Below are 17255 nucleotides of genomic sequence, written 5' to 3'. Positions count from 1 at the left end.
GAAGAAGAAGAAGAAGAAGAAGAAGAAGAAGAAGAAGAAGAAGAAGAAGAAGAAGAAGAAACCACGCGCTACTCCGCACATGCTGCTATTGTCACGAGCGTAGCAGCTGCTTCTGGACGTTCCTGGACGTTCCATTGCGTTCAGGCCCGACTAACCAACCTTCAGTCATCCCTAAAAAGCCGTTCCCTTTTCGGCCGGTTGCATTCCTGGGCAAGATGGACTCTGCCGCAACAGCAGTGACTTTGCTTTCCCTGCTGGTGGCTTCCCGCCTCAGCATTGCCACCACGCTGCCTCATCGTCAGGCGGCCCTGGCTCCACCAGAGACCATGACCCGAGTCTCAGGTCTGGAAGAGAACTTCAGCTACCGGGCACTGGAAGAGCAGAGACCTCAACCGGAGCACGATCTCCACGCGCTCGTAGACGGCAACACCAGCGGCCGTATGATCCCGCTGCCCGGACTTCGGCAGGCCAAATCCAGGATGGAGGTCCTTCGTGGAGGCAGCCTTTCTCTGGACGGGGTCCCTGCGATCGCCGCGGGTCGAGCAGCAGAAAGGGACGCACCGGGGTTTATGCGTCAATTTATTCACGCCCACCAGGTACGAACCCTTGCTGGTCTGCGCAAGAGAACCCGTTATTAGATGTATACGAAGTTGGGACCATCTAGTGGCAGCTTGCATTTCTTAACTTGGCCATGACGATAATGATTATGGGCGACGCGGCACAGTTGACGATTTGAAGGGGAAAAAAGGCCATGGCTTGATTGTCGAATATTCAACACGAAAAATAGCTTGCATGCCACGTGAATCAATCGCCGCACCTGAATGAGCCAGCGCACGCCTCGCATATGCGGACGCCTGGACGTAATAGACGTTGACTTAAATTCTCCTTGTATTTTAGTGTGGGACACTGGCTATTGTTTACACTGGTAAGTGTCTAAGGGGCACAGGGGGCTGGTTTTACCACATTCAGGTGTTCCCACAGTACTGTTTTCTCATGCTATGTCGCACGACATAATTCCAGCTGCTCATCTACATCGTGTGCTCGTTGCTGCTGGCGGGCTTGATGCTCGTGTTCACACTAGTGACCGTGTACGGCGGCCAGCGCCGATCGAGCTGCGCGGAAGACGAGTCTCGGAGGCGGTTCAGCGAGTCGTACCCGCTGCTCGACCGACAACCGCTCCTGGCAGACGAGGACTCGGTGGTGCTGGAGAAGCACGGCAGTGCTAGCGACGATGAGGGCGAGCAGGCGGCTGCAGCTGCGTCGTCCGATGACGAGGTGGACACAGCGACGCCTAGGAAGGAACTCAATGAACGCTTGCTACATTCGGTGCGTGGCACTCCGTCTGAGGTCAGCGAAGGACCGCGATCACCTGGCTGGCCGCTTCAGGACGGTACGAGTGCACGCGCTCATAGTGTTCATTAGCGATGCGCGCTCTTAACGCCTCGCTCCCTGTAGTTAAGTTTACTTTTAAACTTATACTTTATCTTCAGTCTAATCATCCTAAGGGTAGTTACCCTAGAAGGAGGGGGAGGGTCATCGTGGAAGCAGGTTACGGCGAGAGGAGGAGGGCATGTCGAGAGCGTTGGAAGACGCACCACGGTAATGCGGCAGGAGAAGGGAGGCTATGACAAGAGTGAAGGAATGTAGCTCGACTATGTGAGGAAAACTAAAAAGTGCGCCCTAGGGCTATACAGAAGTGAAGTTGGTCTGATATTCTCCACCACAACATATCGTAAAGTATAATATACATTAACAGCTGAATCGCGCGTTAACCTGTGGTAACCTTGTCAGTTTTTTCTCACAGTTAACTAGACATGTAAGGAACAGGCTTACATTGAATTTGTTAGGTGAAAGTTTACTCGGTGTTACGCAGCGTCTCTTTCCGCCTGTTTTCTGACGGCGCTCAGCGTCCTGAACGCCATGGCTTGTTTGGAGTTTTAAATCTCATACACCTAGTAACGCTGAGAACTTGACTTCACGTGGTCATCCCCTTTCGTAGCATTCCTTGCCACACATTGAAGATGTGCTGTTTCAGTTAACTACCTTCCGTAGTCAGTTTACACAAGCAACAGGAGCGGATTTCTAGGGGAACACAATTTGAAGTGTTCGTGCGATTCCGTGTAGCCTTTTAACAGAACAGCTCATGCCATGCGTTGTTGCACCAAAGTGTTCTGGCGTGACGCTAACGAAGGAAATATGTGGTTGGTCTGTAGAGTTTGCAGGTGGGTTAAAAGTTATTCATTGCTCTCTTATAGTGTTTTCAGACCCTTACCTGGTCGCCACCGATACCAAACAAGCTGTGAAGCGAGTAAGTGCAACAAAGTTTATGCAGTGCGTTCGAAGCGAATCAGCGTGTATACCTCAAAATGCGCATGCGGTGTGGCGGCGGGGCATACGAGAAATGGAGGGTTCACTAAATTACCAGACTCAAGCCCGTGTAAAAGCAATACCCGCTGCTGGCCTAGTGAGCTCAGTCGCCGGTTCATGAGTTTTGTTGGCTGTATTTCCTGATACATAGGCTATGTGTGTGCATCATTGTGTAATGGTCATAATACGAAGCTTCGAGTGGTATTCCTTTGTTCAAAACAGAAAATTACGTGAATAACATACAGCTTTTTTGTAGTCGATGCTGTCATCTCTTGCGTCCACAATTTGGGACCCCTATGCTGAAGACAAATACCAGTGTTACCCCACCTAGTGATTTTGAATGCCTCCCCACTATCGCCACGCCGAGTCGCATAGTGGCGACATCTATGCGTAATGGTGCACCTGTGCAATTCTATGGAAGCCTCTCTTTAATGATGAGTTGCACAAGATCCTTCAAAAATGTTTTGTTGTTTGTGGTCGTTCCGGCCACTTCTGTGAAACATACGAAATCCTATTTTGTTCAGCGGCACTGCGGCATGACAAACTGTATTTATTGTATACTTTTCGTCCAAGTTGTACGTTCTATCAAGCCGCTACAATTAACTACACGAAAACTGTGCTGTTGGCTAATTTTTTTTCTTCTGAAAACCTTCGGTAAAAGCTAGAAGAAACGTGAAATTGATGGATTTTTTTCTAACTTGCTGCACTGTTATCTAATTCGCGTTGTACGTCCTGGCAGCCCATCGTAGTGTTCCCTGGTCGGCTGCTGGACCTGTGCAACCCGTGCGCGCCGCTCACCTTCCTCGCCTTCCTGCCCAACGGGTGAGCTGCTTATTAAATGTAGCGTGTGGAAGCAGTTGCTGAAATTTGAACATTATGTAGAGTTTTGGGGGCCTTCAATAAGCCTCCCGCTACAGGTGGGCGGAGAACCGAAGCAAAACGGTCTCTGCTGGCAATATCACGCGGTACCTAAAAGTAGTATATGTTTCAGCGAATACTTTGAATAGTTTTTAAGAATCTTGACTGATGTTCAAGGTGGTGTCTTCAAGATAACTTTGGCAGAAATGGCGGGCGCCGGCATTCGGTGAGAAGCTTTAATAAAGGGAAAAAAAGAGTTCGTTTTTCAACTATTCTAGTTGGGCGCCTTAATTTACGTAGTGAGCGCGTCGCAGCTGAACTTTAGTGACAATCATATCAATTTCAAAATTTTCCAAAATGTGATTTCCCTTGGCGCTGCACCGCTGCGGAGTTTTGACTTTGCGCGATAAACCAAAGCCTTGGGCTACTGAGAGCGCACGCAGCCATACCCATGGGAACACTTTAGTCTCCGACATCACCAGCATAACTGCGTCCGCTGTAGGACAAAAGCCTCTCCCACTAACCTCCAGTTAACCCTGTCCTGTGCCAGCTGCGGCGCCTTTGTGCCCGCAAACTTCCCGGTCTTATCCATCGACCTGATTCTTAATTGACACCCCCTTCTGCGTTTGCCTTATCTGCGAATTCGCTTCGTTACCTTAAGAGACCATCAGTTGTCTTGCCGTCACATTACATGCCCCGCCCAAGCCCATTTCCTCTTCTTGATGTCATCTATCTAGGACGTCATTAACTCGCGATTGTTCGCTAACTATGCTCTCTTCCTGTCTCTTAACGTTACGTCTAGCATTTTTTCTTCCGCTGTCGCTGCTCTGCCCTCAGTTTTATCGCGATAGCGTCAGAGGTCTTGTTTGGCGGAAAACCCGGCGTTGGCGTGACTGGAAAATCCTGATTGGTTCAGAGGGGGTGGTGACGTAGAAAAGCAGTTTCGCTGAAACGAAACGAGGGGGTCAAGCCGAATCGAGCTGATGTCCTCCGAATCGAGAACCGAGCTCGTCACAACTGCCCAAATGAACGTTCGTTCAGGGGGTTATAAATGGAGGCTATGCACGAGCACCTCGCATCGCACAGTAGGCGGTTTCCATTACACGAACACAGTCAATTGGGGTTCCTAATAGCGTAACCAATTAATATGGACGACGATTTGTAATGAAAAAGTATGTGATGCCAACATGCGTGTCGATGTCTGCGAAAGGGTACGCCAGGTGTCACCCAAGCGACCATAGAAAGATATCGGCTAGTACTAACGGCTAGAAATAGCTCAAGGGGTCAAGGCTGTCTAAAAGTATGACACCTCGTGGTGGCTTAGGGGCTTTGTTACATTCGGCTGCGACAATCGAGGTATATCGAACGCACCGCGTTCGATGCGATGTCACCACGCTTTGATGAACCCCGAGGTGGTCGAGGTTACTCCAGAGCCCTCCACCATCTCGTCCTTCATAGCCCACGTGAACTTTTTGGAATGTCGTTAAACCCTACAAACCATATCGCAACAAAAACATGAGCCTTAACAAAGGCGCGCCACAACGCAGCCTGGGTTAACGAAAAGTAAAAGAATACTACCGTTTCAGTATTGCCACAGAGGAACCGTCTCGTTTTTCTTTTTCGGCGTAGTTGCGAGCTAGGAGATAGCTGCTACAAGGCTGGCAATAATTTTTTTTTGCGTTGTGACCTCCATCGTTCCGCATTTTATGGCTACACATTGTTCATTTTCGTGTGGAAGGAATGCGTGCAATACCGATTCCCCTGTCTGGCAACGCAGGAGCCAGGAGCGTTCCAAGTGGCTCGCTCACGGCCGCCACAGCGAGGTCTTCCAAGTGGCCTCCCTGGTGAGGAGGACCGTGCTCAAGATCATTCCCATCATCGGGGAGTTCTCCGAGCAGCAAGTGGGCGCCATCGCCGCTGCCATCGAGGGCTGCTTGTGAGCGGACGAAGATTTTTTTAACCTAAAGCAACCAGCGTGCACTCTAACCGCAGAAACTTGCTGTGCAGGATATAACTCGGTTCTCCAAGATAAAAACCCGGTTACTCAAGGCACATCCAGAGTGGTCCTAGGCTTGAGCACAGCGGTATATTACTATATTTATTAGAACAGATGAACAAAATCCTACGTATGTTACTGCACATTAAAAAGCGTGTTTACGACATGTGGAAGTTTTAAAATCCGCAAATATGATTCTTGATGCATGCCTATAAATGAAGTTCGCATCAACTCATCTTCTCTAGTTCTAAAGGTCACTGGCTCAAAAACACCTCCTTTGTTGGAGTAAGACTGTAGGTGGTTCAGTTTCAGGACATAACAAGAAAAAAGAAACGCATAAGCTGGCTGAACACCATATATGTATATGAATGGAGCTTCAGATGTGTAATGGAGGAGCATGTTTTGCGGAATTTCTGCCCCGGGTGTCTTACCGCGTCCTCCTTGCATGCTTGGCCGCATTAAATATTTCACACTCATGAGTAAGTGAGAAGTAAGTAATTGGGCTGAGCCACAATATCCCTGAGAGCGCTAGCCTTGGGGGATACATAGCGGATTCAAACGATCGTTTGGTACACACATCATACGTTCAATTGCCACACCTGGCTGAGCAGTCCTCGCCCATGTTGATGATTTCACCACGCGCTTATAGCTGAATGTTCCGTGCTGTTGCAGCATGCTCGTGCTCCGCCTGATTGAGTGACCAAGTTACTCAATCAGTGCAAACATTTATATTCGCTAGTCTAGTCGTTAGTCGGCGTTTCATATTGGTCCTATAAGGTACTAAATGAACTAGTAACATTGAGAAGGAAAACGGCGTACAATGCACTTTGGCTTGGAAAATCACATGGTGGGCGTCGCAAGTAACTGAAGTTACCCGGCGTAATTCCTTTCGAGCATCATCCAACGAGGTGGAACAGAGATAATTGTTCTTTGAATGCTCCATTTTGCGTCTATTGAGAATGGCTGAATTCAGCGGGAAAAGCCTCTCAAGTGTTCGATATATAGCATGAACCCGTAAGAAACAATGCTGTCAAACGCAGGTATGCGCTTTAGCAAGTCCTTGTTGTATGATTATGACCTAGCGTTCTGCATTGTAATCGCTGTTTCTCCAAATCTTCCTGCAGCGAGTGCTGAATTCCTGTAAAGCTGATCCTCCGCTATTGATATGGCTGATGGTATAATCTTCACTCCAAGCTCTTGACATTACTTCTATTTTTTTCAGTCAGCTGAGCTCGCTGAGGCACGGGACCCGCTACAGGACCCCCAACTTCATCGAGGTCGAACGGTTAGAGAGCCTTCCTCGTTTTCTAGTTGCACCTCGTTACTTGTCCCCTGTTCCAGCAAGTGCCCAGAAGAAGCTTGCGACTATTTCTTTTACAGTTTGCCCCAATGTCTGTCTGCCTTAGCATCTTGTTTTTGACTGGCAAGCTTGCGAGACTTCTGATAAGTACAGAGATAATCAGGCCTGCAGTCGTACAGGGAAGCCAGTAAAGTGGCAGAGGGAGTCCAGTGCGAGACGAGACTAGTGGACTGTTTTGTGGGCGTGGCCTACAAGATCCCCCTTTCTTGCGGGAAGTCAAACGTGGTTTAAGCAGGGTCATGCCGTAGCGATCAACTAAACGAGCACCGAGACGCACCCGAAGCTTTGCAAGCACAGAGAAACGTTGCTGCCCACTGCTCACGGTTTGGCATGGACAGATCCAAAGAAAGCACTATTTTGGTCAAATCACGTAACACACTAAGAAGAGAAATTGTCGAAGCTTTCAGATTGAGGTCAGGTTTGGTGAGAGATTGCGTCAACGTCCTTTCTGTAACTATGAGCAAAAAAAAAAGATTACAGCTTTTATTTCAGGCATATAAATTTCAAGACGCGTAGACACACACGGGAAGAAACTGCGCGTGCTCCGGTTTGTTCAGCACGAAGCACTGTGGTAATCTAGTTCTATATTCAGTCATCACTTTTCGCTCAGTGCGCGTTTACTATCAGTATCTAACGGTGCTTACGTATTTTTTGTTGCTTCCTTTTCTTTCGAGAGGAGAATAAACCTCCAGTTGGGAGTGTGTGCCTAACCACGTTGTCCTCATTATCGCTTCATAACCTGCGTTTAGTCGTCACTATGGATCGCACGCTTCAAAATGCTTCTATCGATCTGCCGAGTAGCCTGAACACGAGCCGTTCCCGGTTAGTGTCAGCCTGAACCTGCGGCTGCTATCACTGTCCACGTTAAGCAGCGCCCTTGCTCGCGGGCTTCTTACTTTCCCATCCTCCTCCTCCAGCAACCTCCGGTCGCTTTCTGTATTCTGCCGTGCCGTGCTGCAGCTGTTTTGCTTGGTCGTGCAGGATCGCGTGCGTGTTCGACCAGTTCCCGGAGTGGCTGCTGCGTAGCGACCGTGGTCTCGGATCCAAGGAGTCTCCGGCCACGAGCCTTGCCTCCGAGATGGCTGCCGCGGGCAGCCCAGAAGCCTCCGATTTGCTCGCGGCCTTCCGCCGATGGAAGGGTACACATCTCACTCGTGTCCTCCACGCTGCACACCTTGCGAGTGCGCACTCTAAACACGAATACGCCTATATGAGAGTAAAAAGGGACTAAACTGTCCTCTAGCGTACACAATATTATAAAAGAGCGCAGGTTTGGTGCGAGAAAACTCATTAATCTTTAAAAGTATATGTAACTCATAGAGAGGAGTGCGCGAGCACTATCTGACCAGCTCATGTCGGCGGCACAAAACGCACACTTTTCCACACGTCTTCCTCTCGAAGGGAGTGCGCTAGAGGGCAGTTTACTCCCTTTTTACTCCTTTCTGTTTAGAGTGTGACCTCTCGCTTGGCATGTCGGTCGCATTATGACCGGGAGCTCGATCTTGCCCGGCAGCTTGGGTGCAGAGGAAGTCGAGAGGGGGACAAAAACGTGTAGAAAAGTGTGCGATTTGTGCTACTGACATGAGCTGGTCAGATGGTGCGCGCGCACTCATCTGGATGTGTTACATATACTCATAAATATTAATGAGTTTTCTCGCACCAAACCTGCGCTCTAGGATAGAATCCGCATGGAGAAAGGCAGGCTCAGTGTTGTCTAGTCCGATACAGCTTAAATCTTGAGTGACCTCCACACAGAATTCCTTTGCGACCAAAAGCGGTTCATTGTTAAAGCTCTCTTTTTTACCTAAACAAGAAGCTAAAAAGCAGGCGAAATTAGAAGCTCAAGAATTTTTTCGCATGTGGTTTGATTGATGTAGTCAGGCATCAAAAAAGCTGATTTCGTTTACTATTGTAGGTGGTCACCTTAGTAATACCGGACGCCACTTGTATACCACGGCCCATTATCCTACAAGTTTTATCCTATGCATAGCACCTCGTTGTGCTAATCGCTTAGTAACTCGACACCAGTATTTGTGTATTTATGTATCCTTTACACTTAGGCGCCTCACCTTAGAAAAATTTTTGTTGACACGTTTCGGGAGCTGCGGCTTAAAGTTTCAGTTGCAACTATTGGCAGGAAATTTTTTCCACACATGCTGCCACGGATAACCAGCCAGCCACATCAACAAAAGCCTGCGACGACAGTAATGGCAACCACTGTGTTTAGATTTCGTGCGGACCGTTCGGATTTTTCTTGATAGTTTCTAATCAAACCTTGACTATTGCTTCGTCTAGAAGTCATGCAATTACAATGTTTCCTATGCCTGTTCTTTTATTCCCTTCCAGGCACGAATCAGTGCTGCTTAACTCGGCATTTCATTGTGTTCGAGCAGCACTATGCCGGGAAGCCCCTCTCGCGTATCACGGTGAGTGGGATGCTCTGGGAGCGTCCGTTATAACTGTGCGCACTTTCGTGGAAGTCCAAGCACTTAACAGTTCTGGACACTCACCGTGCACAACTTTATTTTTGTGCTTGCATACGTGCACACGTCAAAAGTACGCGCAACCTATACAATATTCGAGAGTTGCAGTTTACGAGGCATTCGGTTTCGGTGCCCTTTGAAGGAGTTCGGTGTATCGAAATTTATCTGGTATCCTACGGCGTGGCTCATAGCCCACAGTGACTCCTTAGCACATAAGAATCCAGTATAATTGCTTAATATAGCCTGAGGTACAATTCAATAGAAGTCTATCTCAACTGAGCACAGCTTCCCTCGATTCAGAAATCGCATATTTGCAAGCTTTTTGCGAAGCAGCCCAATGAAAAATACATAACCATGCCCCAAATAGAAGTTTTTTGTCCGTCTGTCGTAACAACAGATTTGACTTTAGCGTTGTGGCATTTTTCAATAGTACTGTAGCACTTTTCTGTAGTATATCCTTGTATTTCTTTTCTCTACAACAAGAGAGCGCAATATAATGCAGAAAATTCTGTCAGTACAAAAATTTCTGCTGTTACTTCCTAAATTTTACAAAACTTTGTTGTCATGGCAGAAAATTGTTTTTTTATCGACAAGTAGCGTCAACTCACGGCGAGGTATCGCTGTTCACGATTATATCGATGCGCATGGCCGGCCGCCAGTTGAAGCAGTGTATTTTAAAGACGGTTGCAACGACCGCATAGAATCTGTAGCACTCATCTCCTTAGCTAAATGTTAACTAACGGTGCTGGCCTTTATGTTGTTTCTCCTTGCTGACTTCACTGACTTGGCTGCCGTGTGGTACCGATGGTAGTGAGCTCGGCAACTTTTCATACAGAGTGAGGCAACGACCGAGGGCGTGGAAGCGACCCAGATACGTGAACACATTTCATCAACTGTCGTGCGCAGATAAAAGGTATATGCGGGTTTTACGTGCGGAAGCTGCACAATGGCCATGAAAAAAGCCATAGTAGTGGAACTTCCGGATAAATGTTCATAACTTGTGGTTCTTTACTACGCGCTGACCGCCGCGGTTGCTCAGTGCACGTCGCCTGAGTCCCTTCGGGACGTTATACCGCCATAAACCATAAACCATTTAGTACGCGCCGATATCGCGATGGACACGGACATTTCTCCATTTCGGGCTCATTTGAATGCGGCCGACGTGGCCGGTATTCTAACTGGTGACCTCAACCTCCTCGACCGAATAGCAAAGCCACTGGATTCGCCGCGACGAGTGGATAAACAGGAGGAGCAAACAGTTGATGCACATCAGCGTGTATTTCGTCGGAATAGCTGCTGCCTGCTGACGAGCTGCTTGGCTGCCGTGTGCAGCTCCGCAGCGCGGTGCAGGGCCGCAGCCTGTTTGTGCAGGCCTCATGCAGCGTTGCCGTGGCCGAACGCGCCCTGGGTTTCCGGCTCACGGGCGTGGACTGCGACAAGCTGCTGGTGGCCGTGACCGACGCGGCGAGCCTTGAGTACCGCCTGATGGGCAGGGTACCTCTGAGCGTGGACTGCGCCGGCCTGAAGGCGCACTTGGCCGGTGCCATGTCGTTCGCCTTCGACGCAGGTACGGTTCCTCTCGATTCCCTCCTGTGCCTCCAGAGATGAGTGGGTGAAATTGCTCCTAGTTCCTCCCATGTGCTGGTTCAAACGGCATCAATGCACAAGTGGAATCAACCAATCATACATCCAGTCAATCAATCAATCAATCAATCAATCAATCAATCAATCTATCTATCTATCTATCTATCTATCTATCTATCTATCTATCTATCTATCTATCTATCTATCTATCTATCTATCTATCTATCTATCTATCTATCTATCTATCTATCTATCTATCTATCTATCTATCTATCTATCTATCTATCTATCTATCTATCTATCTATCTATCTATCTATCTATCTATCTATCTATCTATCTATCTATCTATCTATCTATCTATCTATCTATCTATCTATCAGTTCTTAAATCAGTCAATTAATTAATCTTAAAGTAGGCACTCCAGTGGCCAACCCTGTGGTGAACCGATTGGGCCAATCAGTCTAGGATGAAAGTAATTAATGAACCCCGAAAAGAGAGAACAGCAACAAAAAATCGCCGGTTGTTTAGCATTGCTAAGCACGAAATCGAAAGCACGGTGGGCCATCAAAATTCCGGGGTGGGTCAATCCCATACTAGGAGACTCCCAGGTCGGTTGCGAACGTGGATGACTCGATTTTCAAATTTTCTATGGTGGGTCAACCGCATTTTTGGAGGGGGGCCAGTTCTATTTTGAGAGTAGGTGAAGCCCGACTTCCACCCGAGCACATCCAGATGCACGGGCAATGAAATTCGGCCAAGGTCACTGCAATGTAAAATTTAGGGTGGTGCATGCCACATTTTGGCATGGGCCGCGTTTGGGACGTGACACACTACCTATCAGAAACCCACCATTCAATTTTATCGATTTCGCCCAAGGTCACTTCAAGGTCAAATTTCAGGTGGTGCATGGCTTATTTGGACATGGACCGCGTTAGAGACGTGCCGTACTACCTCTCAGGGACCGGTTGTGGGGTGTCGTTTCTGCTGAACGACGAATCCCAGCATAAAAACATAACTGTTTATTCGATTAGCGATGGCAGCGGACGAGCATACCAACGCTACGCTCGTCTCGGTAGCGGAAGGAAGAAAGCCGCTCTTCCAGCCAGGCAGCCTGTTTTTGTAGCAACCGTCGGTGACGAATGCCTCGGGTGACGCAGCGGTGGCGCTGTGCTTTATCGGTAACGCAGTCCAGCGTGTGGCCGTGTTACGCTGGGCCGGATGATGAGGCGGAGGCTGTGCGGAAATATGCGCAGAGTGTGTCGCCAAATCACCTCCCTCCCCTTCCCGTCACGGAGTGGAGAGCCCTCAGAGCTTGTAAAAATCTGTGCAGCGTACCAGACGTCCATAGCGTGTGGTGACAGAAGCAGGCTGCGATGTCGGTGGTCGTGGACGCCGCCTGTGGGTGCACTGGTATTTCCTGGTTCGGCGGAATCGATGTAGGCTGGCTTCAGCCCGTCGATAGAGACGCGGGCGTCGTTCCCGTTAACGCGCAGGGTCAACGCTTTGTCGTCGCGACGAAGAACTGGGTAGGGGCCGCTGTGAGGTGACTGGAAAGGCCTGCGGACGGTGTCGTCGCGGAGAAAACTGTGCGTGCACGTTGCCAGATCCTTGAAGACGAAAGGGCTGCGCTACTTTCACCTCACACTTAATAAGCGCGAAATGACTCGCGGATATTCGTTCTTTTCTCTATTGCCTCCTTGGGCTTCGCACAGAAAAACCAGTCCGTTAGACTGGATGTTTTGATACTGAATTAGATAGCCAAACGCACACTGCGAGTGAGCTCTGTAGAGTGCTGGGAGGACTTCATAACGCTTCCTATCTGTGCATGAACAACTCTGGTAGCTGGACAAGCTTCGCTGTCCAGCTTGAAGCTGTGCGCGTTGGTCATTTATTAGAAGCATTGAGCATAGCACGTACGTACCGCCACGGCCACCCCTTACCACTGGGCATGCGCAGATCGTCCTGAGGGTGCTAGATGGCGCCAGGTGCCAGCTGGCTGCGCGCACGCCTGCGCCGTGGGGACCAATCAGCGTTTGCGTACTGACTGCGCTGTACACGATAGAATCTTATAACGTAGTGGTATTAACGAAGACTGGTTTACGGGACGCCGGCTGAGCACGCGCAAGGGTAGGGGGTACGGCCAGACGGGGTCACGTCGCCTGCGCAGTGGGCCGGTATACGTCTACGCTAATACGTCTGCGGTATGATAAAAACGGCTAATAAGCGGTATCGGTGGCTTTGCGCGTTATGTTAAATGTGTTTATCATATCGACCAGAGAGGAGCGCAAGGGCCTTGTAGCATGAGGGTCGTTTTCGCTGCCGTAGACCGGAAATAGATTTCAATACTGTGTTAAAAATCAATATCGCGTGAAAATTAACAAATTGAGAAAGAGTGTGGTGTAGCTAGGGCCTTTCATTAGCGTAACTTTCCCCCAACCATGTATTGCCGTGCTTCATGTGAACACAAAGCTAAAAAAAAAAAAGAAGAGATCCAGGATAAAAAACTACTCGCCCCCGGGAGGGCTCGAACCAGAGAGGAGCGCAAGGGCCTTGTAGCATGAGGGTCGTTTTCGCTGCCGTAGACCGGAAATAGATTTCAATACTGTGTTAAAAATCAATATCGCGTTAAAATTAACAAATTGAGAAAGAGTGTGGTGTAGCTAGGGCCTTTCATTAGCGTAACTTTCCCCCAACCATGTATTGCCGTGCTTCATGTGAACACAAAGCTAAAAAAAAAAGAAGAGATCCAGGATAAAAAACTACTCGCCCCCGGGAGGGCTCGAACCTCCAACCTTTCGGTTAACAGCCGAACGCGCTAGCCGATTGCGCCACGGAGGCGAGCCGGCCAGGAGCAATAAACGGCATCTCATATAATTTTGCTGCTTCATATAATGAGCCAGCTATATTTATCATGTGGGATTGCAGGTCATGGTTAAAAACTCCGTATTGCCAAGAGAAGTTCGTGCTTTTCGTTTAAAAACAGCAGCAAAGATAGGCATGTTTCACCTTAGCCTCTACAATGGCGAACCTCACGCTGAGACGTACTGTGGGCCGTTGTGGCCAACGCTTACAGATAACACTACACGTTCACCATCGGCGCTGCTGTCAGCTCTATTAGGGGCCTGTTTCGTGTCCCGTAAGAGAATGCTCACCGCCGCCGATGACAGCTCAACAGGAATATGTAATCTGGCAACTTCGCACGAGTGCTCGGTTCACACGCTTCTTCAGAGGTGCAAATTTCTCCATAGGCGCTAAGCACATTGAATCCGGCCACGTCCATAGCGTGAAGGAACATGTGACTGAAGGCGGTAGTTAAGTGTCAGCCCAGTGCATCGCGAAGACATTGGTACTGCGCGCTCACTGCGAGTGGGTCCATGAGTCAGTAGTAATGCGGATTAATGCGGGACAGCCGTATATCCAGCTGGCGCGAGCATAATAATGTCATAGCATTAGAAGCCTCGCCACAGAAAAAGCACGGCGTGGATGATCAGAAAATTCGCTGATTGGTCGAGACATTTATGACGTCAGAGGGTCACATGACGAGACATGGTTTAGCGCTGGTTGGTCGACGTAGTCTGTGACGGCACGCTACCGCGTCTACATGGCCCAGTTGGCACGTACGCTGGCAGGTGGCATGGCCGAGCGCTGATTGGTCTCCGGGTTGTGTGACGTCATGAGATCATGTGACAGGCCAAGTTTGCAGGTGTGTTGGCAGTCGCGCTGGTTGGCAGTTGCGCCTGGATGTGTGCAGACGTGCCTAAACAGCTCCGCGTATCAGGTTGGAATGGAGCCAGAATTAACGCCACATGTGTCTACAGTGGTGGAAAATCCCCCCAAGCGTAGAGAGCGACTACGGAAGTTTGTCGCTGAAGATAGAGTATCGGCGGCTGTATCAGGCTCAGCCTATGCGATGAGCAGCAGTTACCGAGGTCGAAAGAAGGCCGAACGGAGTTAATACGCTATCGTATTCTCAACACATAATGTAATTAAGTGCCCTCTAAATTTTTCTCTGCCAAAACGACTCCATCTCTGCTCCTAGTTACTGCTCTAAAGCGTGGCTAAACTCAGCAGCAATGTAAAATAATTTTTACAACATATTGAAGGCTTGCAATTTTTGCAACCCGTTTATATCAACTGTGGAAGTGCGACAGTGCCTACGTGTTCAAAAGGTTACAGGCTGCAGTCAGAAACATATACCAAGCACAATGAAAGTTTACAGCACCTCGCACTAGCAGAGTGAATGCGGTCGCCCCTGATAACGCTACAAAGGCTTTGCATTCATCCCACGGTCAGTCATGGTCACGACTGGAAACATTAGAACAGGACAGCAGGTTCAGTGTTACCATATTTATAAAAGGAAGAGGCCGTAAGCTTAAAGCTGAAGCACATATACTGTGCAAAAAACAAGGCTTCTCGATGTCTTCTCTAGGCTTCAGAATGCTGGCTCTATATTCATGCAAAAACTGATTCCATGACACTTAACATTTCTCCGGGCGAGAGATACCTCGCTGAAGCTGCGGAATTACTTTTCTTAATTACTCGGAGTCCCTTTGAAACTGCCACGGGCTGTGAACTGGTAAAAGCCTCCACTCCATACTTGAAAAACCAGTCCTCCCGTTTATTTTCCAATGTTTTCAAAACAGAGGTGAGACGAGGAGATCTAAAGCAAACAGGTGTGCCTCGCCATTCATTGCTTTCATCTCCTCTGAAAATTCTAGATTCCTGATCACAGCTGCAAAATTCATCATATTGTTACGGGGCAAGGACCACATCAAGGCGGGGAGCACTAGAGAACAACCCCTCTCAACCCGCCGCAAAAACTCCTCGCGGTGTAGGGTAGGGCGTTTCAGTTTATCGCAAGTTATAGGGCTTCATGCGCCAGACATGCACAATATCAGGCTGAGCTGGTCCCCGGGAAGGCAGAGCGTTGTTGTCGTTGACTGCGGTGACCTCGCGCAGCAAACTGTGCGGGCCAGCATAGCAGAACAGAAGTTTTGCGGAGAGCCCAATGGGGCTATGGGATCCACGCAAGAGAGAGGTAATGCAGTGCCGGCGGTCGTAGTCGACCAGCTGTGGGGCCAGCGAGGCTCCTAGTCTGCAGCGTGCTAGTTGGAGTGCGTGGTGGGCACTGGCAATCACGTCGTGCATGGGCTTACTCAGAAGGCGCAGAAGAGAGCTAGCAAGCAGCGTGTCCAGAGGTAGTTTAGTCTCACATCCGCACATTAAAGGGTAGAAAGATGAGCAACCGGCAGTGTCATGGCGGGACGAGTTGCATGCGGCTGTAAGGTGCTATATCTAGGGGTTGGGATTTTCGGTTCCAACCGAAAAAAAAAACGATAAAAGTACGCCTTAGTTTTTGAAGTTCGGTTTTAACCGCAGAAGGTGAGTATGCTTGGCACGAATACTTGGCATTCTTGGCACGAGTTACACTCATTCATTGTTGTAAATTAACTAGGGAAGCCAGTGGCATGATCAAACGGTGGCATTATTGGATATCGGCCACGAAATTGTGTGATTTGAGTCATTTTTCCGATTGTTTACACTCCTCTGCTGACCAGGAAGTGCCACCTTCTCGCCGCCTGCTAGGCAAGCACTGTTAGCTCACTATCATCCCCTTTAAAATGGTATATGGACATTCTATAAGCTAAACTCTATAACCGCCTTAATTTACTTTTGTCTATAGACAATATATTGTTTAGAGACTAAAATCTACAACCGCTTTAATAATTTATTTCAGTCTATAGACGGTCTATAGACTATCCATGAACTCAAGTCTATAGCCGCCTTAATTTCCTGTCGTCTATAGGCCATCTATAGCCTAAGTCTATAAAGCCTTAATTTCGTTTTGCCTATATAGACTAAAGTCTACAATATCCTTAATTTCCTTTTGTCTATAGATGGCCTATAGACGATTTTAGCCTAAGTCTATAACAGCCTTAATCTCCTTTTGTCCATAGACAGTCTACAGACTACCCATAGACCAAAATCCATAGCAATCCGAATTTCTTTTTGTGTGTAGACAATCTATGCACTTCCTTTCGACTAAGTCTATAATAATTTCAATATCGTTTTGCACTTCATGGCGAGGGGAACCCTGCAGCAGGTGACCGCAACTATGGCTAGAGTACTCCACCTCCTTCACTGTTTTGGGAATTAAGAAATATTGGGTGAGGACAATGCAATGCCCTCCCTTATATTGTTTGTAGAAACCTTGAAAAACTCATTTTCGTTATACGCTGACGTATATTGTAAACACAAATAAGGAATATTTAATGCTAACAGGTAAAGCGCGGAAAGACAGCCATTCCAGAAGTAAGGGCGCCCGCAAACTGTACTACGTCTAACGAACACGCTCTCCCTTAAAGGAATCGCTCGAGACAATTCCATTCCATCTTTCGATCGTTGTTGCCACCGCGCTTAACTCAGAAATGTTTCAACAGCGATTCCACATTTCTCTCTAAAACTTCCTGAAAATAAAGGGGGGAAAGACGGGTGTGAGAATTCGTGGATGTGTCCATCTCTTAGAAGCACTGTTGAAGTGCCTTAAAGAGCATGGTTCTGTGCGCGATTATCACCTGCCGTTTATACCTTTGCGTTTTGCATTCA

General features: G+C 48.4%; 1 protein-coding gene and 1 non-coding gene across 2 annotated transcripts; one reads left to right on the top strand and one right to left on the bottom strand.

The window, feature by feature from the left end:
• Nucleotides 1-1047: 1047 nt before the first annotated feature.
• Nucleotides 1048-10672, top strand: LOC144095223 (serine/threonine-protein kinase haspin-like). Its single transcript, XM_077629009.1, has 8 exons — nt 1048-1390; nt 2265-2308; nt 3107-3189; nt 5003-5161; nt 6444-6506; nt 7563-7720; nt 8928-9007; nt 10397-10672. Exons 1-8 carry the CDS (start codon nt 1063-1065, stop codon nt 10670-10672), a joined length of 1191 nt encoding a protein of 396 aa, XP_077485135.1. The 5' UTR covers nt 1048-1062.
• A 2741-nt stretch (nt 10673-13413) lies between these two features.
• Nucleotides 13414-13487, bottom strand: TRNAN-GUU (transfer RNA asparagine (anticodon GUU)). Its single transcript has one exon. It is a non-coding gene; the product is annotated as a tRNA-Asn (tRNA).
• Nucleotides 13488-17255: the final 3768 nt, after the last annotated feature.

Source organism: Amblyomma americanum, chromosome 6 (assembly GCF_052857255.1).
Source record: "Amblyomma americanum isolate KBUSLIRL-KWMA chromosome 6, ASM5285725v1, whole genome shotgun sequence".
Taxonomy (NCBI): Eukaryota; Metazoa; Arthropoda; class Arachnida; order Ixodida; family Ixodidae; genus Amblyomma; species Amblyomma americanum.
The sequence above is the reverse complement of the archived record's forward strand: the minus strand, read 5'-3'. Positions and strand labels throughout refer to the sequence as shown.

Bases quoted from the DNA above. Each gene is read 5' to 3' on its own strand.
- LOC144095223 (XM_077629009.1), top strand. From the start codon at position 1,063: ATGCTCGTGTTCACACTAGTGACCGTGTACGGCGGCCAGCGCCGATCG. The intron at 7,721-8,927 runs GTACACATCTCA...ATTCCCTTCCAG, and splicing joins GGCCTTCCGCCGATGGAAGG to GCACGAATCAGTGCTGCTTA. The intron at 9,008-10,396 runs GTGAGTGGGATG...TGCCGTGTGCAG, and splicing joins AGCCCCTCTCGCGTATCACG to CTCCGCAGCGCGGTGCAGGG.